The sequence below is a fragment of the Callithrix jacchus genome, chromosome 8, assembly GCF_049354715.1.
Source record: "Callithrix jacchus isolate 240 chromosome 8, calJac240_pri, whole genome shotgun sequence".
NCBI lineage: Eukaryota > Metazoa > Chordata > Mammalia > Primates > Cebidae > Callithrix > Callithrix jacchus.
The window spans coordinates 85,379,688-85,400,331 of record NC_133509.1 but is presented as its reverse complement, the minus strand read 5'-3'; the positions used below and the strand labels follow the sequence as shown (position 1 = coordinate 85,400,331).

General features: G+C 41.5%; 1 protein-coding gene across 40 annotated transcripts in view; it reads left to right on the top strand.

Moving 5' to 3' along the window:
• Nucleotides 1-20,644, top strand: part of NIN (ninein) — a 108,317-nt gene that overhangs the window by 18,512 nt on the left and 69,161 nt on the right. For 21 of the 40 annotated variants that reach the window (XR_013521209.1, XR_013521205.1, XR_013521202.1 and 18 more), the window contains 3 exons: nt 4,515-4,596; nt 16,213-16,302; nt 17,864-18,033. Coding sequence is in view for 25 of the 40 variants with exons in the window: in XM_035260474.3 (XP_035116365.2) it covers nt 4,515-4,596; nt 16,213-16,302; nt 17,864-18,033 (342 nt within the window). In the remaining 15 variants the exon portion in view is untranslated. The remainder of the gene's footprint in view (nt 1-4,514; nt 4,597-16,212; nt 16,303-17,863; nt 18,034-20,644) is intronic. The other 19 variants (XR_013521207.1, XR_013521204.1, XR_013521208.1 and 16 more) reach the window with 1 other exon arrangement.

Sequence of the window (20,644 nt, the reverse complement as noted above, 5' to 3'; positions counted from 1 at the left end):
CTACCAGCTTTTGTCTCTCTCAGGCACATACCAGCTTCTATTTTGTGGTTACTAATAAACCTTCCTCTCTTTTACCTCATTCCACCCTTCCACTTTCTGGAAGCTATGGTGTAGCTGATAAACTCCTTGAGGGCAGAGGTTATGTATCTCCTGATCCTGCCTTATACCTGATGCATGCTTTACAGCTGGTGGCTTCATGTGAAGTTGAGAATTTGGCTTGTAGCAGCAGCAAGGGATTTCACTGAGAGGTCAGACCAAGAGGGAAGAGCGCCAGAGCCAGGCAGGCTTGCTGGGCTCTGATGAGTCTGGTCAGAAGGCCTGGTGCGTGCCTTCTTTGCCTCTCTCCTTTCAATTTTGAGGTAGGTTCTCTGCCATGACTCACATGAATATTGTGAGATTCAAATGACAAAATGTCTAGGAAAGAATGAACCTACAATAATACCCTCGAGGATTCAGAATTTTAGTTTTATCTGTACAAGAGTGTATTAAACACAATTAGAGTGTTCTCGATTATTTAAAATCTCCTGACCCATCAGTTTTTCTTCTGTTCTTAAGAGTAATACCCTCAGAGCTGGGCATGGTGGCTCATACCTGTAATCCTTACACTTTGGGAGACCAGGCACATGGATCACCTGAGGTCAGGAGTTTGAGACCAGCCTGCATAACATGGTAAAACCCTGTCTCTACTAAAAATAAAAAAATTAGCCAGGTGTGGTGGCGGGCACCTGTAATCCCAGCTATTCAGGAGGATGAGGCAGAATTGCTTGAACCCAGGAGGTGGAGGTTGCAGTGAGCTGAGATTGCACCATTGCACTCCAGCCTGGGTGACAAGAGCGAGATTCCATCTCAACAAAAAACAACAAAGAAAAAGAGTAATTCCCTCAGGATTCACTGAATCAATCCTTGCCCCAACACTAAGCAACCACAGTCTATTCAGTTTTTGAATGCACCTGTTGTCTTTTTTATAGTTTATGTAGTTTTTAATAGATTTTTTAAAATATCTTTGTAAAATATAAAAAGCATTATACTTTATTTTTATTTGAAAGAGGATGGTTAATATCTTTCCTCAATCTCAGTAGGTCAATAATTGCTTTTATTTTTTTATTTTCGAGATGGAGTCTTGCTGTGTTGTCAGGCTGGTCTCAAACTCCTGTCATCAAGCAGTTCTCCTATTTCAGCCTCCCAAGTATCTGGGATGACAGGCACACATCACCACACCTGGCAAATATGTCAGTAATTACTCCTTGTGCTTTTACCTTTGAGTGCCACTGTCTTTTACTTGCTGCTTCCAATCTGTAGAGAGTTGGGAAGCAGGATCGTGAGGATTGTAATAATCAGGTAGAGTAGGAATGTGGAAATCCTGAGTTGGTCCTGTGGCATTTTCTATGGGAAGAGTGCCTGGGCTTTATGACACCTCCCTAAGTTTTTGACCCGGTGTGTTTCTTTCCTGGTTGTCTGCTGTACTCCAGATAGGTGAGGCTATGAAATAAACAAACTCCATATAAATGAAGCTTACACTGTCCCAAAAGCTTGTGTGTTTGTCATACCATATTCAAAGGATACTTAGGCCTCATGTAAATCCTTGGAAGTTTATTAGAATTAATTCCAGATTATAGATGTATTTGTCTTTTGTCAGAGAAAGTAAAATTGAGGTAGATGGACTACTGAGTGACCTTTGAACTATGAATAGAACTATGTCAGGACCAAATTCAAGAAGGTTATTTCCAATGGTCTCCATCAAAACTTACACCTTCAGAAGACCCAGGGGACACCCATGGAGTCAACTGTAAAGGATCCAGAATTCTCCAGACAAATACCTTACTTTTGAAAGAGAACCTTCTTTACATGCAACTTGTAACTCTTGCGATGAGAGACTTAGGTTTCATTCAGTCCCCTCCATTAATATCCTTAGGAGAGAGAAGAAACCTAGAGTTACAGGTCACTAAATACAGCAAACTGGATCAGTTTCTCTGATACTGGGCAATTCCACAGATCCTGGGGGAGAAGGCAAGCCCTTGGACCTCCCTGCTGCCAACCCTACCATTCACACTTGGCTGCCTTGGTCACTTTCATGACCATTAGCTTTGCTTGAAAATATGACCCTGATTCTTTTTTTTTCTTTTGTGATGGAGTTTCTCTCTTGTCGCCCAGGCTGGAGTGCAGTGGCTCGATCTTGGCTCACTGCAACCTACATACAGCTCCTGAGTTCAAGCAATTGTCCTGCCTTAGCCTCCCAAGTAGTTGAGATTACAGGTGCGTGCCAGGATGCTCAGCTTATTTTTGTATTTTTAGTAGAGGTGGGGTTTCACTATGTTGGCCAGGCTGGTCTCAAACTCCTGGCCTCAGGTAATTCACCTGCCCCGACCTCTCAAAGTGTTGGGATCACAGGCATGAGCCACCATGCCCAGCCATGGCCCTGATTCTTTATAAAAGTGATGGGAACAATCAGTCACCCCTTTCACCATTCCTTGGTAGTACTGACTACCACTTGCTGGGTATCTGAGAGTCCCAGGACATTCTTGATACTTTACCTAATTCTCATTTTATAACACAGGGAGGTGGTATTAATAAATACTATAAAAAACATGCAGTGCTCTTAGCAGCTGCCTGAACTCTCTGTGACATTTCCTGAGACTGTGAGCATCATGGCACAGAGGCTTGTCACTCTCATTCACTACTGTGTCATCAGGGCCACATATAGTGCCTGGCAAAGAGCAACTGCTCAATAAATATTTATTGAATGAATAATAAATATCTGTTATTAGATATCCCCAGTTTTCCTGATGAATAAACTGGAGCTTGCAGAGGCTTTGTAATGTCGCCAGTTCACATCAGGAAGTAGAGGAAGAGCTCAGGTTAGAGCCTGAACTCACCTGTCTGTAGAGCATGTGTGTGTCCTCCTAACCCTGCTCTGGCTGCCCTGAGAAGAATGAATGATTCTGTGGAAATTCATAGATGCCTGTCTAGTGGCTCTGAGTGGCAGAGTTCTTGAGTGTGTGGTATTGGGAGTGAATGTGAACTGGCTGTTGGGAAGATGGCCTTGACCATGTCAACTGGAGCCTGTCTCTGGGATAGTAGTGGGATCTGGCCGTCCTCCGTCCTCCCTCCCCCAGGATGTTTGACTGTGAAACCTAATTAACATAGCCCACCTTTCTACAGTCTTTTACTCTTTCATGGATTGTACCGCCCTGGATCTTTCACAGATGCCTGGTTTTCCTTGACAGACTTCTGCTCTGGCTCCTTAGATTATGTAGATTTTTAAAGTCTGTAAAAAGGTAGCTCTGTGAGGTGATATATATTTTAATTAGCTTGAATGTGGTAATTATTTAACATTGCATACATATATCAAATCATCAAGTTGTACACCTTAAATATATGAAATATAATCTAATGATTTCAGTAAGTAATTCCAATCAATCAAAACTAACACGGTAGAGAAATCACATATACTTTGGGAGAGTGTGGTATATTGCAAGGAGATACAGTTTTATGACATATAAATCTCAATGGATTCCTCGATTTTGTTTTGATTTTCACAGATAAGACATGATATGATTTTCTTATTCACTGTTTCAATAACGAATCAAATATGCTACTTTTGTAAATTTGATTTGGAAGTTTATCTGTCACCTATATTAAACCTCTAGGCAGTGTTTTGTAATGACATCCAAAGAGACTTATTCCATAGCAGTCCAAATTACAAATTTACCAATTTTGTGTTTACATGGGGATTCTATGTCAATAGGTGCCACATTATCAAACTAGAATTGTGATGAGAAGAAACCCCATGACATACATTTAAGTTAGAGAATATCCAAGGCCATAAAGAAAATGCTTTTACCTTTTCCACAAAGTAATATCCTAGTTCTGACTGTTTACGTAAATAAAATTCAGGTACTTTCCAACTTCAGTCAAGATAACTCTATTTTTTAAGAATTCCGAGAAATACTTCTTAAGATTCTTTTATCCTTTGTAAATTTGCTATTGATTTTTGCTTATTTATGGAATCATAGGGGCCTTGGGAAATAAATATTATATACCTGCCCCCAAGCAAGACTATATTCAAGTCATCCTCAAAAGACAGATCACTCCCTTCTAGAATATCTCAAGGTACGAAAGCTTCTGTGGGGCACTGTTCCGTTGGCTCATTTGCTTGGCAAGGCTCTTCCAATGTGTAGCCTAATATCTTCCTCTTCTGGTCTTGTTCAGAAAAATAAAAGGAACTAAGAGTTTAAAATGTATCTTTTTTCTGAGTTTATAAAGATGAATTTGCTATATAGCTTTTTTCTTAGGGGGTGAGTATTGATATGAATGTTTATGACACTGGGGATCAAAATGATCAGCCTGTTTTCCCTTCTGTCTTTAGAGAAATGAAGAAAAAAAGCAACAAATTGGATTATGACTCACTTCAAGGCTGTCAGGATGGAAAGAAAACAGTTCTGGTACTTTGTAGATAGGTTTGCATTCTTAGAGCTGTGAAAATTACTTCAGATCTATTTTTTATTTTTTTCTAGGTACATTTTGACCAATTTAAAGAAGCATTAATACTCATTTTGTCCAGGACTCTATCAAATGAAGAACACTTTCAAGAACCAGGTAAGGGCACTAACTTTTCTTCTCTGCATTCTCCTTTAAAAGTTGTCCAGAGAAGAGTCTGGGGACCTCGAAGCATGTATATGAAAGACTGGGGACATCTGCCTTTCTCAGATTGAATAGTTATTTTCAGTGACTTCTCTTCAATATTATCACAAAACCTTTGCAGCTGTTGAACACTAAAATGAGACTTCTCTACTACAGCAGCATGGTGTTATGGAGAAAATAATTGCATTGTTTCTAGGCAGTATGTCAGATGGTGTGGCAATAACTCATTCATGGGATCAGTAGAATGAAGCTGAATGGTAACTGCATTCATTCTTATTTCCTTGTATATGGAAGGACATGATTTGGGGAAGTTTTTTCCCAAAGGCAGAAAAGTGGCCAATGTAGAGATAATTTTACGTAGTCGTAATGAGCAGATAATGCTCTGCTGTGGACATGATCACACTGCATTATAATTATATCTCCTCCTCTCAAGTGATCATTCCTTGAGGACCATGCTGTTCATTTTTGTATTTGCAGTGCCTAAAAGAATGCTTAGCATGTTGTAAGTATTCAATGAATGTTTCGAAATAAAAGAACTAATATTGTACTTCATTGATTCTTTTAAAGCACCATAGGTTGTAAGACACATTGTTATTTCATGTATCTCTAAAAACAAAAATGGTTGCCAATTATAATATAAAATGACATTAATTGTGAAATACATTCTCATTTCAGAGTGTTCATTTCTGATGTGTGTTGGGGGGTGTCTTCAATCAGTGAAATAGGGTAGATGTGTAGAGTGGAGTCTAAACACAGTCTGGTTTTATCAAATCAGTGGTGGTTGGGCTAGGGGTAGGAGTTGACTACAAAGGGTCATGAAGGAATTTCGGGGATGATGAAACCTTTGTATCTTGATGGTGCTAGTTAGTTATGGGATTGTGTGAGTTTTTCCAACCCAGAGACTAGTGCACTAAAAGGATTAAATTTACTCTATGTAAATTATACCTCAGTAAACTCTACTTTAAAAATGAGCACATCAAAAATATAGTCCAGTTTTGAAACTGAGAATAAATCATTAACATTTTGCCACTACAAGGAGTCATTCAGTGTGACCTATTTAGGTGAGGCACAGATGGGAGCTCATTTCCCACCCTTGCTGGGTGATCTAGTTCTTCATCCTGCCCTCTGAAGTGCTCTAGATTTGTGTTGTGTGTATGGACACTGCCTTTAGCAGTGTTTTAGATTCTGAATTGAGTCTCCCCCTTTTTCACTCATGGTGACACCCCTAGCAATGTGGTTATTAACTCTGACACTGGATAGAGGTTTTTGGAAGCCTCCCGTGAGCCTGAGAGGGAGGTCATTGCATTCTTGGAATTTTCCAGACAAACATTAGAGTTTCCACAGGTGACCACTGTTAGAACATGGACTTTTTATGCGGTCTCATTTTATTGGTGTTTTCACGTTTTAAAGGTTGTCTGTCATCTTGATAACAATTTTGCAAGATCTGGGGACCTCAAATAGAGCTATGGCGACATCACTGCCATGGTGGATATTAGTTAATGTGAGCATAGGTAACATAAGCATACATTCAGGGTTTTGTGTGCTGATAATGTGCTTTTATGTAGATTTGGAACAGGCCATCCTGGCACTAATCTGCATGATCCTACTGCTGCCATTTCTTCAAAACCTGTACTGTCACTGTCACCTGCCAGAAAATTATAATAAATATGCAGATTTGTAGTGACTACAGATGTGAGGGGTCCCTGCTCAGAGTCTTATGTTGTTGGGATCCAAGCAGTAGATTGAGCAAGGTCAAGGCCCATGGGCCTCATGCAGCCCAGGACAGTTTTGAATGTGGCCCAACACAAATTTGTAAACTTTCTTAAAACATTATGACATTTATGCATGGACCTTTTTTTGTTCTAGCTCATTGGCTATCATTAGTGTTAGTGTATTTTATGTGTGACCCAAGACAATTCTTCTTCCAGTGTGGCCCAGGGAAGCCAAAGATTGAACACCCCTGAACTAGACAATGGCTGGTTGTGCTTAGCCACAGCCAGGAAGTGAAGTTTATACATCTCTAGCTCCAGATGGTGGTTTCATAGTTACGTGTCTGCCTCACTGCTATGCAGGCAAAGATTATAATTTGGACAAGTCTTTCGGGGCAACGCATGGAAGGGATTTTTATGGTTTTGCTGTGTGCTCCATCCTTTGGGTAGGCAGTAAGCCTTTGTCACAAAACTGCCCCCCATCAGTGTAATGCAGCAGGAATGTACTTATTGATGGCATTTCTTGTAGCATTTATGACTTCCCTAACATTTGTCCTGGCACGGTGAAATCTAGGATTGAGCCTGTGCTTTGAGACATGAGTCAGCCTTTCCTCCCACAGCCCCTGCTTTGTTCCTGAGCATCTCTGCTTTTTCTGTCTTTTGCCAGTCTCTCCTAGGCCCCTCCAGTTGTTCGTGGGGATTATGCAATTCTTTCCACTCAAACATTCTTCCACACACTCTAGAATGTGATTCTCAGCTGAGTCACCCACTCTAGAATGTGACTCAGCTCACGCCTCTAATAACACCACTTTGGGAGGCCGAGGTGGGCAGATCACTTGAGGCCAGGAGTTCAAGACCAGCCTGGCCAACATGACGAAACCCCATCTCTACTAAAAATACAAAAAATTACCCAGGTGTGGTGGCGGACACCTATAGTACCAGCTACTCAGAAGGCTGAGGCAGGAGAATCATTTGAACCCAGGAGGCAGAGGTTGCAGTGAGCCAAGATTGCACCTCTACACTCCATCCTGGGCAACAGAGTGAGATTCCCATCTCAAAAATAAAAGTAACTCAACCCCCCTGCAGGCAAACTGATTTGGCTGGGCAGAGACAGGAAGTAGGGTCAGGATTCAAATGCAGTACGTCAAGAGGCCACCTTCATTTATCTCTCCCTCTCCCTTTATGGGAGTAATTATCCCTTAAATCATAGAGCATAGCATTTTACGGCTGGAGAGAACCCTGCCATTTCATCCATGAGCAAATAGAGACCCAAAGACGGACGTAGCTTAATTGAAGTCTTACAGCTAGTGGCAGAGGAGGGTGCTGGCACTGTATCACCAAGGGATGTGATTCAAGGAGGCTTTAGGTTTAGGATTTTAGCTTTCAAATGGATGAGCCAGTCCTCAGTCAGTGCAGCCTGGCTAAAAGGGTCTGACGAGTGGCCAGAGGCAGCAAGGAGAAATGAACAAAAGCATATTTCACCTGATCGTGAGGGACAGGGATGCCTGTGTCCTCTCCATTGTTTGGCTGCTCATGTTAGTTCATCTTATACCAGAAGGGGCCAGGTCTGGGTTATTTCTGTCTTGCCTTTTTGAAATCAGTGGATGTGGTAGTCCTTGAGAGAAAAGGTTACCTTTATGCTATAGGAGACTGAAAATAATAAGGGAGCCATAGTGCACAACCTTAGAAACCAAGAGGGTAATGAACTGATATTTTATTTACAAATTAAAATACCAGATACTGTACCAGACCGTAATATAGAAAAGTCAGCTTGATGTAATAGAACCACCCTTGAGTGAGGAGTTAGGAAACGCTGGCTCTGTCCCTCTAATCGAGTGATCTTACATATCACGACCTTAGCGGTCTTTGGTTACCTTTATGTAAAAGTGGTTGTGCTGGAAAATACATAAAATCCTTTCCAGCTCCACGATTTGATTGTATTGCCTCCCATTATCTAAATGACATTATCCGTATCTGTGAAAAATGCTACCTTCGTGTTTCTGTAAGATTTTACTTAACATTCATTGAAACTATAAAGTTCTTCCTAAGGACAAATGCGTAGTATATTTCATGTTTTCGAAGTCTCCTAATAAAAGGCAGTTATATATAAATTCTATAAAAACAAAGCTCTGAGGGGATTTGAGAGAAGATGAAATTAAATTATTATTTCCATAGTCTTGGGCTCTGCCATTTATAACTCCTCTGAGGTACAGTTTCTTTATTTTTAGATTCAGAAGATATGGACTATTTTCAGCATCTTTTAAACTCAGATATTTATAATTGTAAGACTCTTGGAGTTTTTCCCCTAAAAAGCAATTTCTATAATAACAACAACACAATGAAAGATACTGAAATTCAGATAAAGGCAGAAAAATGGATTGGGAGGTAGGGAGTCTTTTATAAATTCTAAACTCATTAGCATTGCCAGTGGCATAATTCTTTTGTATCTATGTATACAATTTAATTTTTAAATTATTTTTCTGGAATAGAAGAGGGACAACAACTTAATTATTAGCTATTTATTGAATTGCTGTGGCTTTGGATTACAGGATTTTTGTAATGGAAATGCTGGTACAGGCTCCAAGCTACATGGCCTCAACGTGCCAGCTGGATCCTCTCTCCAGAGATTCTGTCCTCATTTGATGCAACTTGCATTAGATTTCTGTTCTTTAGTAAATGTTAGCATAATGCAGGAAGCCCTTTCTTCCTTGATGTGATTCATTGGAAATGTCTCTTCTTTGTTTTTTCGTGGGGAAAATTCAGGTTTGAAAAAGCCAACTCATTAGAAAAATAGGACCAGGCATTGTTTTGGTAGAGATGTTTTATTGTAACAGACCTCCCTAATTTCAAAGGCTGCCATAATTGTAATTATTTTCTTTATATTTTGAAGAAGTAATACAGTTAATAGATATTGTGTCATTTACTCAGCAATTGTGCCTTGAGTCAGGTTTTATGGCCTGTCACTGGGCTAGATATTGATTTCAGTGATTGAAGATTTATGTTTATAACTATGTTCAGAGGCCTTGGGTTAGGTAGGCACTGAAGTCTGGCCGAAGTCCCTGTTTTAGAAGATATTACACACAGATGGCCCAAGAGGCTTGTTCTGTTGTCCTCTCTTGGTTAAGATAAGTAAGAGCTTAGTCTCTGTTCTGTTGGTGTCAATGAAATGCTAACAGTAAGTACCAGAAGTTTTCTCCAAGAGTTAAAAACAAAACAGGCTGGGCACAGTAGTCCATGCCTATAATCCCAGCACTTTGAGAAGCTGAGACCGTGGATCACCTACGGTTAGGAGTTTGAGACCAGCCTGACCAACATGGTGAAACCCTGTCTGTACTAAAAACACAAAATATAAAAATTACCTGGGCATTGTGGCAGATGCCTATAATTCTAGCTACCCAAGAGGCTGAGGCAGAAGAATCACTTGGACCGGGGAGGCAGAGGTTGCAGTGAGCTGAGATTGCATCATTGCACTCCACCCTGGGTGATAGAGCATTTTTGAGCGTTCCGTTTGTTTTTGAGACAGTCTCAAAAGCAAAGCAAACCACTACCACCAGCAGTGCCAGCAAAAACAACAACAAAAGAGGGTATTAGGATTGTGTTTATAATCCTGAAATTGGAAATACCCATGCCCACTGATGTTGTGTAAAATCCTTTCTAGGGTTACATAACAGTCATCAAAAACTATAATAATGCTTTTGGCTAATTGGTGCCACTCTCAGATTTTACGCTATGTAAGTGATTATAGATGTGCATAAAAATGTGTGTATAAGGTTAGTCATTTAAAAAATAGTGAAAAAATATATATGTTGGGCATCCCTAATCCAAAAATATGAAATGCTCCAAAATCCAAAACTTTTTTTTTTGAGACAGAGTCTCACTCTGTCACCAGGCTGGAGTGCAGTGGCATGATCCTGGCTCACTGCAGCTTCCTTTTTCCACTTTCAAGCAATTCTCCTGCCTCAGCCTCCCAAGTAGCTGGGACTACAGGCACGCACCACCACACCCAGCTAATTTTTTTTTGTATTTTTGGTAGAGATGGGGTTCACCATGTTGGACAGAATGATCTTGATCTCATGACCTCGTGATCCACCCACCTTGGCCTCCCAAAGTGCTGGGATTACAGGCGTGAGCCAATGCGCCCGGCCTAATCCAAAACTTTGTAAGCACCAACATGATACTCAAAAGAAATGCTCACTGGACATTTCGGATTTTGATATTTGGGATGTTCAACTGGCATACTCCAGATTTTCTAAAATTTTAGAAAGTCTGAAACCTGCAACACTTCTTTCTGATCTCAGGCCTTTCAGATAATGGATACTCAGCTTGTATAAAGCAAATGAGGAAATTGGACAGTGTATTTGTAAGCAAATCATGCTATATCTATGTAACCAATGACTAAGCAGCTATTAAACTGTTCTATAAAAGAATACTTATTTATATGGTAAATTTACTAAGGGTAAAAGGCAACTTAAAAATATGTATATGTGCAAGAAATATCCATATCATTTAAAATTAAATAAATAGGTTGGTGGGAATTTTGATAATGAAACAGATTACTTGGGAGTTGGGTCCATTTTATTTATTTTATTTTATTTTTTGAGATAGAGTTTGCTATTGTTGCCCAAGCTGAAGTGAATGCTGCAATCTCACTCACTTCAGCCTCTGCCTCCCGAGTTCAATTGATTCTCCTGCCTCAGCCTCCCAAGTAGCTGAGATTACAGGTGCACACCACTATGTCCATCTAATATTTTGTATTTTTAGTAGAAACAGGGTTTCACCATGTTAGCCAGGCTGGTCTCAAACTCCTGACCTCTGGTGATCCACCTGCCTCAGCCTCCCAAAGTGCTGGGATTATAGGCATGAGCCACTGTTCCTGGCCACATCTATATTTTATTTCAACTTCAGTGGATGTATAAGAAGGTTTCCAAACAGGGGACATGAAGATGACAGTTTTCCACAGGGAGTCCTAGAGTATCAGTGTGACCCTCTCACATCAGCTTGCTGACGCAGGGAAAGGAGACTAATGAGAAAATTGGGGCAAGAACAAGATCAGAGCAGCTCCAGTTTCTGAGGTAACTAACTGGATAACGTCATTACATATTTGCCACTAATCTAACCCGTACCAAAAACTGAGGCTGAGGGACTCTTCAGGATTGAGGGCTAAGAGACTCTTGCTAACTTTGCTCCCATGGTTGCTTGATGCTGGACACCTCTCCCTGGCCCAATGGCTTTGGGCCACCACTGGCTTCACAGGAGTCCCAGTAGATGGACCAGAGTGTGGCTGGAGCTCCCTGGGCAGGAGCTGCTAGACTGATGTTGACCTTACTCTATGAAGCTCCTATTATTTTCCCTTCCTCCAGATGGGAGGAAACTAAGTCTTCATGAGATTCAGTGCTCCCAACCTTGATATGGACTGGGTGTCCAGGACTGTTTGATTTCAAAGCACAGCTCTTTCCCACAGAAAGTGTTACTGTCTATCTGGGTAGGAAATCCTGCCATGTAAAATGCTTTTAGAAAAATGTGACCATAGTTATGATTAAATTTGGAGCTATAGACAGTGTGCATCACACTAAATTTAGAGGAGAAAGGGTTCCATGACAGTGGTGCCAAGGAATTACTTGAAAGAAATGGGTTTTGAGTTCCCCTTAAACAATGGGGAGGGTTCAGTTAGGTAAAAAGTGAATCTCATCCTTCTTCCCAAAAATGGCTGTAGATGCAGGCATCCTAACAGGGATCTGCTGGTTGATCCTCCTGTGAAAATGTTGGGGAAACAATTATGTAATCATTATCAACTCAAAGATTTTTTTCCTATTGACTGATCTTCAATTGCATTAGGACTTAGACCATCCAGTCAGACCAGTCAGCCCTGGGGCTTGCCATGCCAACTCATCCAGCAGCTTCGACACCTTCTGGGGGCAGTCGGCGGGGGGCGGGGGGGTCACTTTCCCCTCGAAGCCTTCCTCCTGGGCAAGGCTAATCAAAGTTACCCCACTACCCTGTGTGTTCAGAAGCCCCTGTGTTCCAGCCAGAAGCATCATTTAGGTGGGTAAGAACGGGGGTGGAGACTGCACCTAAGACTCTGTCACTGTGTACAGGGAAGAACTGAAAGACCTAATTAAACATCTGCATCTTGTGTGGAGGTTCCACGAGAGAGGAGTAGGTGGGGAGGGGGGTGCTGATGCCCTCCCAAGCAGCTGCCTTTGAAAGAGTTTAGTGCACACAGAAGTGTGATGAGGCTGCTTACCAGTGATGGCCCTGGAGGCAGGGAGTGCACTGGGAAACAAAAGGAATGGCAGATCACGTCAGAAAGGCTGACGGCTTTCTAATGTTGTTTATTCTTTCTTGGCCTCCCCTTCTCACTTCCCATCCTTGCAGCGTTCTCCTCCCCACTCCCTTCTTTCCTCTACCCCAGCTCACCTCTCCCTCCTCCTCCTCCTCCTCTCAGTCTTGAACTCCACTCTTTCTCTACCTGGTAGTCCTTCCACATCTACTTCTCTTGCTCCCTTTCCCCACCCACCCTAGGCTTCTAGGTCCCTATTGTCTCCTGTTTCCCCACCCACTTCCTTCCCTTTCTTGGTCTCAGTCTCTGTCTCGTTCTCTCTCCCCATCTGTCTCTGTGTCAGTCTCCATTGGTCTCTGTGTTTTTCTTGGTCTTAGTCTTCCCTTTGATTCTCTTCCCTTCTCTTATTTAGAGTCAGGTGTGGGTGTGCGTTTTCACTGTGTCATCCCTGTGTGATGGTGCATTCAGCATAGGCGAGGAGGAGGTGGGATGTAGAATGGGGCTGGGTGGGGCTCATTTGCTGCATGACTGCCCTTTCCCAAGAAAGCTTCTTGAGGGTGCTTGCCTTGAGGTTTGTGCATGTTTCATTTTTTTACCTTTCCTTGTGAAAAGTTCGCATGGATTTTAGCACCCCTGTGAGCTCAGCAGCCATGTAACATGAAGGTTCTCTTGCTGGCATTACTCCTGTGCTGAGGTGCTTTGGATGGGGGTGGTGTCTCTGGGAATGATTTCCCAGGCTCACTAAATGGGTCAGGAAGGGACGTAGAAAGCAAAGTCCTAGAAAGCAGAGTCCTATGCCAGGAATTCCGAAATGAGAATACCAGCATCCTAAGGGCAGGGCTTTCTCCTTCATCCTTGGAAATGGCCTCAGGTCATTTTCGTAAACAGGGAATTTTGATTTAAAAAGTGCTAAAATATTCATCATATCCCTCAATAGGGCCAGCATAACATTTTGCCCATGGCAGGTGTTTGGTAAATACACTTGGGTGTTAAATGAATGTGCCTAACACTGGGGAGCATCTTTGAAAAATCTCCTTTTACTTCCGTAAAGCAATTATGGCTGCCACTTCATTCCAGGTCCTTGAGTTTGTGTTTTTGCAAAGAAAGCATGACTATATATTGTTTAGGCTTTTGCCTAATTGACTATATATTGTTTGGGCTTCCTAAGGGAAGCTGACATTGCTTTGCCTTTGGCCATTCATGCGGTGGTTTTAGGAGAGCTGAGCATTTTAAGCGGTGACCTGTATCACATCTGTTGCAGATGCAGTGATCTGATGCAGTGGTCAGTTTTAGGGGAGAGCAAAAAGTGTACTCTGTATTGCTTGAAATCTGGAGTTGGAGACTGGGTTTCTTCCCTCTACACTGCAGCTGGGAAAGGAATCCGGAGAGGAATGAGGCAGATGTTGGTTATTTCCCTTGCCTGCAACTAGCTTATTTACTCAGAGTGGTCATTTTCCCTGACAACATATTTTAATTTTCTTTTTATTTTGAGTGCATGACTTCTGGTCAGACATCATACTTGTGCATGGTGGTTTATCCTGCTTTGGAAGGGGAACATTATTACAGCTCTGTAGTTTCTCTTCTTGGGACAGATGCAATGTAGAGTAACAAATGTAGTGTGTGAGCATCCAGACTGCAATTTCTAGGCCAAAAAGTAGAGTATTATCTTCATGTTTTTAACTCCTGGATCAGATGTTTTTTTCCCATGTGCTCTGTAGAGACTGTCACTCACTTCCACATTACTCCAGCAGAGGATTGAAGCAAGGTTTCTCTATTGTCTCCTGCTCATAACCAAGCATTTGGTTTATGGAATAAAACCTAGACAGTTACACTAGGTCATGTTGGACTGCCTCAAAGCCACCTTCCTCTGACTGGTGTGTCTCATAATAAGCTCACCAGGGATGGGGTCTGATCCACCTCTGGGCAGGCTGGGCTTGTCTGTTTTCCTTTGAAGCCCATTTTAATTTTCATAGTAATGCCAAATAGGAGAAATGGAAAATGGGAAAGAAGGGAAAATGTCTCAGAAGCTTGATAATCCAGGGAGAATCATAAATACACTTTCAAGGAAATCAAACACTTGAAAGCATGGCAGTCCTTTTTACTTTGTTTTGATAGCATTTCTTTTTGTTTTGTTTTGTTTCTGTTTTTGAGACAGTCTCACCCTGTCGCCCAGGTTGGAGTTCAGTGGTGCAGTCTTGGCTCAGTGCAACCTCCACCTCCCAGGTTCAACTGGTTTTCCTGCCTCAGCCTCTCAACTAGCTGGGACCACAGCGTGAGCCTCCATGCCCAGCTAATTTTTGTGTTTTTAGTAGAGTCAGGGTTTTGCCATATTGGCCAGGCAGTTCATGTCCCTTCTTGGAGCTGGTGATTGGAACAGTTACTCTCACCTGTGTTAAAGGAAGCTCTGCAATGTCAATACTTTCATTTCTTAATAGACCAAAACCACCCATGTTTTCTGACATCGATAAGATGATTCCAAAATGACATCCTGAAAAAAATAAAGGTTCCATCTGGATGTGCTCGTGAAGCAAATAAACTTAGCCCCAGGGTTGCAGATTTGGATCTCTTCCATTAGGCATGGTCAGAAAGGTTCAAGGCATTCTTTAACTTGAGTGGGGAAGAGTGTCTTAAAATTCCCATGGTTCTGTGGACTGCTGCTGTTCAGTTCTAAATCTCTGGCTGAGATTGAGAAGGAGAATGAGAGTTTTCAGTGCTTAACCCAGCAAGGGCTGTTGACTCTAAATTTTCTCTCTGGTCGTCCTTACCTTTGCTGTCTCTGTTCCTGTTGCATCATGGTAAGTGCAGTGAGGCGGATGCTCTAAATGGGAGAGGGATGTGTGAGTGTGTCATTCTAAGAGGTGACTAGTTTTAAAAGGTGTGATTAGTTTACGTCATTATTGGTCATATGCATTGTTTGGAAAATAAAGTGATGAGAAAACTTTAACCCATTTTTCTTTGCATGTGCTTGTGTCTTTATTCCAAAAAGATTACACAATTTAATAGATGTCTCTAGAAATTGACTTTATCATGTTTGTACATTCTATGAAGGATATTAAAGTTTGCTCAAATTGGTTATTATAGTAAAATAGGTAATGAAATAAAAGCGTTAATGCCTGGCAATGAAAAAATATATAGCTAAATAAACCATGACTCCACAAGGTCCCTGCTGGCTCACAATCTATTACCTTTTACTGCTTAGAAAAAGAGCTGTTTTGAATCTCCACTGAGTCTACACTATGTGGGGTAGTTAGTAGTAAACAACTAGGGAAGCAGTTCATCCACTGGTAGGTTTGGGATTAGAGCACAATAGATTTTTAAAAGATGGTTGCTTTCTCCTACTGTTTCTTTACCTCTGAAAAAGTACAGTATGCAATAAGAGCTCCTTTGCCCTTCCATCTCCAGGAGGTGACTTTGTTCTTACACTGGGAAAATACTGTGGTCCATTATCCAAGTTTCTAAGTGTTCCTTTTAATCTTTTCCAAACACCAATAGTCACTAATGGTGTATCTTGTTGTCTGCCACCAAAATTTAATAATATGTAATAAATTAAGGATGGTTCTGCATTGCCTCTTATCTGACTAGCATCTGTGGGTGTCAGCTGCCAACAAGTAGCTCGGGTGTCTGGGACGCTCCTGAATGCTCACAAGCTGACACATTGTCTTCTGATAAAAGGTACCTTCAAATATGCATGCAGTTTTCAGTATAAATTTTGTATGCTTAAACACTTCCTGTAAGAGAATCACTCGACCTAATAAAATGACTTGGCTAGGACTTTTTAAAAGCTGGATATAAATATCACTAGAAATTATATAGCTAGCATAAATACTTCACTCTGAGCTTTGCTGAGTATTTTCAGCATGTGTCTGGCCACATTTGTGAATATAGCAAAATCTGAGCTTGTCCCAGAGGAAGGAACACAGTGGGGAGGTGGTTAGTCACAGAGGGTCGTCCGTCCTCCCTGGGAAACTGCTTGTAATGGCTAAACCCCAACATGGTTTCAATGGTGATAAAGGAACAGTCGTTCTTTTAGTTCTTATCTAATCAACCATTGTCATTTTTATTATATGTTTACATAATCTCATTTAAATGTCTACATGTCTGAGTTCAGACATACCTTGCAACAGAATACATATTTGTTCTCGAGAGTGTATGTCTTTGTGTGGACAATAAGGCAACAGAAATCAAAGCATTGCCATCTTTTGTGCTTTCATGAAACATTTTATTCTAATGCTGTACCAGGTGCTAGAAAATCTATATCTGAGATAACATTTGAAAGAGTGAAGTATTTATTTTATCGCTTTAAAGCTACCAATTGTAGAAAAAGCTTAGCCTGTGATTGTGGCGGTGGAGGTGGAGGTGGAGGTAGTGGAGGTGGTGGTGGTGGTGGTGGTGGTGATGGCAGTGGTGATGGCCACAGTGGTGGTGATGGTGATGGGGAAGGTGGTGAATGTTGAACCTGAGACATGTAATGTCAGAATGCTGAAGTCCTTTAAGGTCAAGAGATGACTCTCTCCTCGTGCACATTCCTTTTTATTTTGTATATAGCACTGATGCTTACAAAGAGATAATACACTTTTTTTTTTACTGTGGTTTCACATTTGCTATTTTATTTTACTGCTTTTAATTTTACAATGAGATCTTGATTTCAAGTTTCATAGAAATAACTAGCTGTCATTAATCACTTAGAATCTGTTATGTCAGTGCTTTGTTCTGTCATCCTGCTTGTCTGATAGATCAGAGAGTGGAATGGTTAGCAAAGGAATCATTGAGGTGAGGGAGGGTATTTCAGACTAATTGGTGTGGATACTAAGTTTGCAGTGCTGATTTGGTATCTGTTGTGTTACCATTTTCTAAGACTTCCTCCAAGGTGTCTCTTGGTTAATATGATGTCTCCCCACCCTGCTGGAAAACCCAGCTTAATAAACAGAAGAACAAATGTGACCCCTTCCTTTTCCTGACTTTAATCCTGTATATTAAGTCAAATCCCTTGCTGCCATCATTGGATTGCTCCCATCATGTGCAGATATATATTCAGGGTGGCATAAATCATTCAGAATTAGAAGCTGTGCTCTCCGTCTGACCTGATGGCTCACATACACCCACAGCCACCACAACTGGCAAACGGTGGTTTATTTTGAGGCTGGTATAAGAGGCTGGGTTGGATGGCTGTGAGTGGCAGCTCAGAACTGAGATTCTCATGTCATGTGGCCTCAACTCTTGTCTCTTCACTCAGACTGCTCACTAGAAGCTCAGCCCAAATATGTTAGAGGTGGGAAGCGTTACGGACGGAGGTCCTTGCCTGAGTTCCAAGAGTCTGTGGAGGAGTTTGCCGAAGTGACGGTGATTGAGCCACTGGATGAAGAAGCGCAGCCTTCACACATCCCAGCCAGTGAGTGCAGTGAGGTAAGGAGTTGGGCACATTCATCTGGATCACAGGTGTGGAGCCCCATGTCAGTGCAGCACAGAGACAGGAAAGCTGAGGGGGTTGATGGCACAATGTGGGCTTTTCTCAGTTATTAACTCCTTGCTAATCTTATCACTTGCCTTTTGGACGTATACAGTTAATGTTTCTATCTTTTTTTTCTTTTAAACCTCTGTTTCAGCTTTTGGAGAGTTGACAGTTCTGTGCATGCGTCATGTGTGCATTTAGAATTCAGGTATTTCCACATCATCTGAGGTCTCCCACTTCTAGTTCTTCTTTAGGAATATCTCTCTCCTCTATAGCATGACTATTTTTAGTTATTTTAAAAGCTAACCAGCTCCTTCCTCTCCCCTGCCCCAAACTATAAGACAGCATCTATGGCAGGAAATGAAAGCCACGTGTTCAGGCATTTTGAGAGACTGCCTCTTATCTTTCGTAGTGTGGTAAAGCAGCTCTAACACTTGGTTTTTGCCTCAAGATCCTGAGCCAGGGGCGCTTTCCAGTGCCCGGCAGTTGCCATGGTTCTTCCTGCTGGTTTCCCTTCACCTGAGCCTGTCTCATTCTCCAGCATGCAGAGTTGCCAGCCTCCCTTATCTCCCATCTTTTCATTTTGCAGATTGCCAAAATCTACCAATAAGGGAGGTTCAGTAACGTTTTCTTTATTCTTTCTTTATGGCTCATTTGCCAGCATCCCATTTATAGAACATGATTGAAAATGCCGTGCTGAGCAAGCTGTAAATATTTCTTGCAAATCCTAGCTCAGTCTGGGGCTGCAGATATTTCAGATACTAATATAAGCTGGAAAAGAGACAAAGTGCCTCAACTTTTGAAAGTGTGTGTGTATGTGCGTGTGTACCTGTGTGTTCATGGCAGTCTAACCTCCATGTTCAGCTTACTGAAATCTTCAGGAAGCTTGCTCCCAATAATGGCCCCAGCAATCAGACGTCAGTGTCCTCAACTTTCCAGAATACCCCAGAACCCAAAAGTAACTAAAAAGATTCCAAGTGTTAAGCCCAAGTGTTGGCGGTAAGTATGGAAATTTACAAGGACACATGACCAGTCTGCTGATCAGAAGTGTGCCTCAGTTTTTTTAAAAACTAAATGACACTTGTCCTCACTACAAGTGAAGCAGCAGTGGCAGAAATGTTATTGAGAAGAGAGGGAGAAAAGCAACTAGGAGAGAGAAGAGAGAAAAAAAAAACCCACAAAAGTGATATATGAGTAGCGTGGAAGAAAAGTGACAGCTGAAAATGGAAAAAGCCAAAACCAGAAAAAGCTGAGAGCAGTTTCAGAGGTCCTTCCCCTTTCTTGGGTCCCTTTGTGTATTTAGATACGGGTCTTTCCCCAGTAAAACACATATACTCCATACACACAAAAATTTTACATATATAATCTCAGGGATGCAGGTTATTTCCATATTTCACTGTTAGTACAGTGTTCATAATAGTTTTCTTATTGTCAGGAAGGGTATCTTAAAGTCTGTTCTATAACCCCAAGTGGTATAGCATGTACTTGAGACACTTCATTATGAAAAAAATGGTTCAAATGTTTTGGTACTTTAGGGGGTAAATTTTTGTTATTTGGAATACACTTGTAAGTTTAATATCTCATTTCCCCAACTATTTCAGTCACCAAGGTATTATTATTTGGTACTAAGAAAGCAAATGGTTACTTCTTTTTTGACATGAGTTTCTAGTCCCCACCTAGAAATACCCAGAAAGCTGTTGGGCAGAGCTGACTTTGTTGCTGGGAACTTATTTCTTATATCCTTGTTATATGTTATCTAATGGTGCCCAGGGAGATTCACTATTTATAAAGTGAGACTTGTTTCATGTATAAATAAAGATAAGAGTTGAGGCTTGAGCCTGGGCAAAATCTTGTGGCTTATGTCCCAGTAAAAGGATATTTTGGGAGAATCATTTCACCCTTGATGTACTTACAACTTTTCTTAACTCCTCCAGAAACCTCTTAGATATGACCTCTGATGCTCTACACAGAAGCTGCAGTGTTCACCACCCTCCATCAATAGAACTGCAAATAGAGGCTTTCAAATCAAAGCTCATCCAACTGCTTTCTTGTCTAAAAATAAAATGTTTTGTAAGCTGAATTGAGCCTGTCAGTTTTCGAATCACTTCATCTCTTTAAAAAAATAAGTTTTAGTGCCAGGCATGGTGGCTCATGCCTATAACCCCAGCACTTTGGGAGGCCAAGGCAGGAGGATCACTTGAGCCCAGGAGTTTGAGACCAGCCTGGGCAACATAATGACACCTTGTCTCTACAAAACTTAAAAAAAATTAGGGCCAGGCACAGTGGCTCAGGCCTGTAATCCCAGCACTTTGGAAGGCCTAGGCAGGCAGATCACGAAGTCAAGAGATCGAGACCATCTTGGGCAACATGGTGAAACCCTGTTTCTACTAAAAATATATAAATATGCTGGGCATGGTGGTGTGCACCTGTAATCCCAGCTACTAGGGAGGCTGAGACAGGAGAATTGCTTGAACCCAGCAGGTAGAGGTTGCATTGAACTGAGATCATGCCACTGCACTCCAGCCTGGTGACAGAACGAGACTCCATCTCAAAAAAAAAATTAGC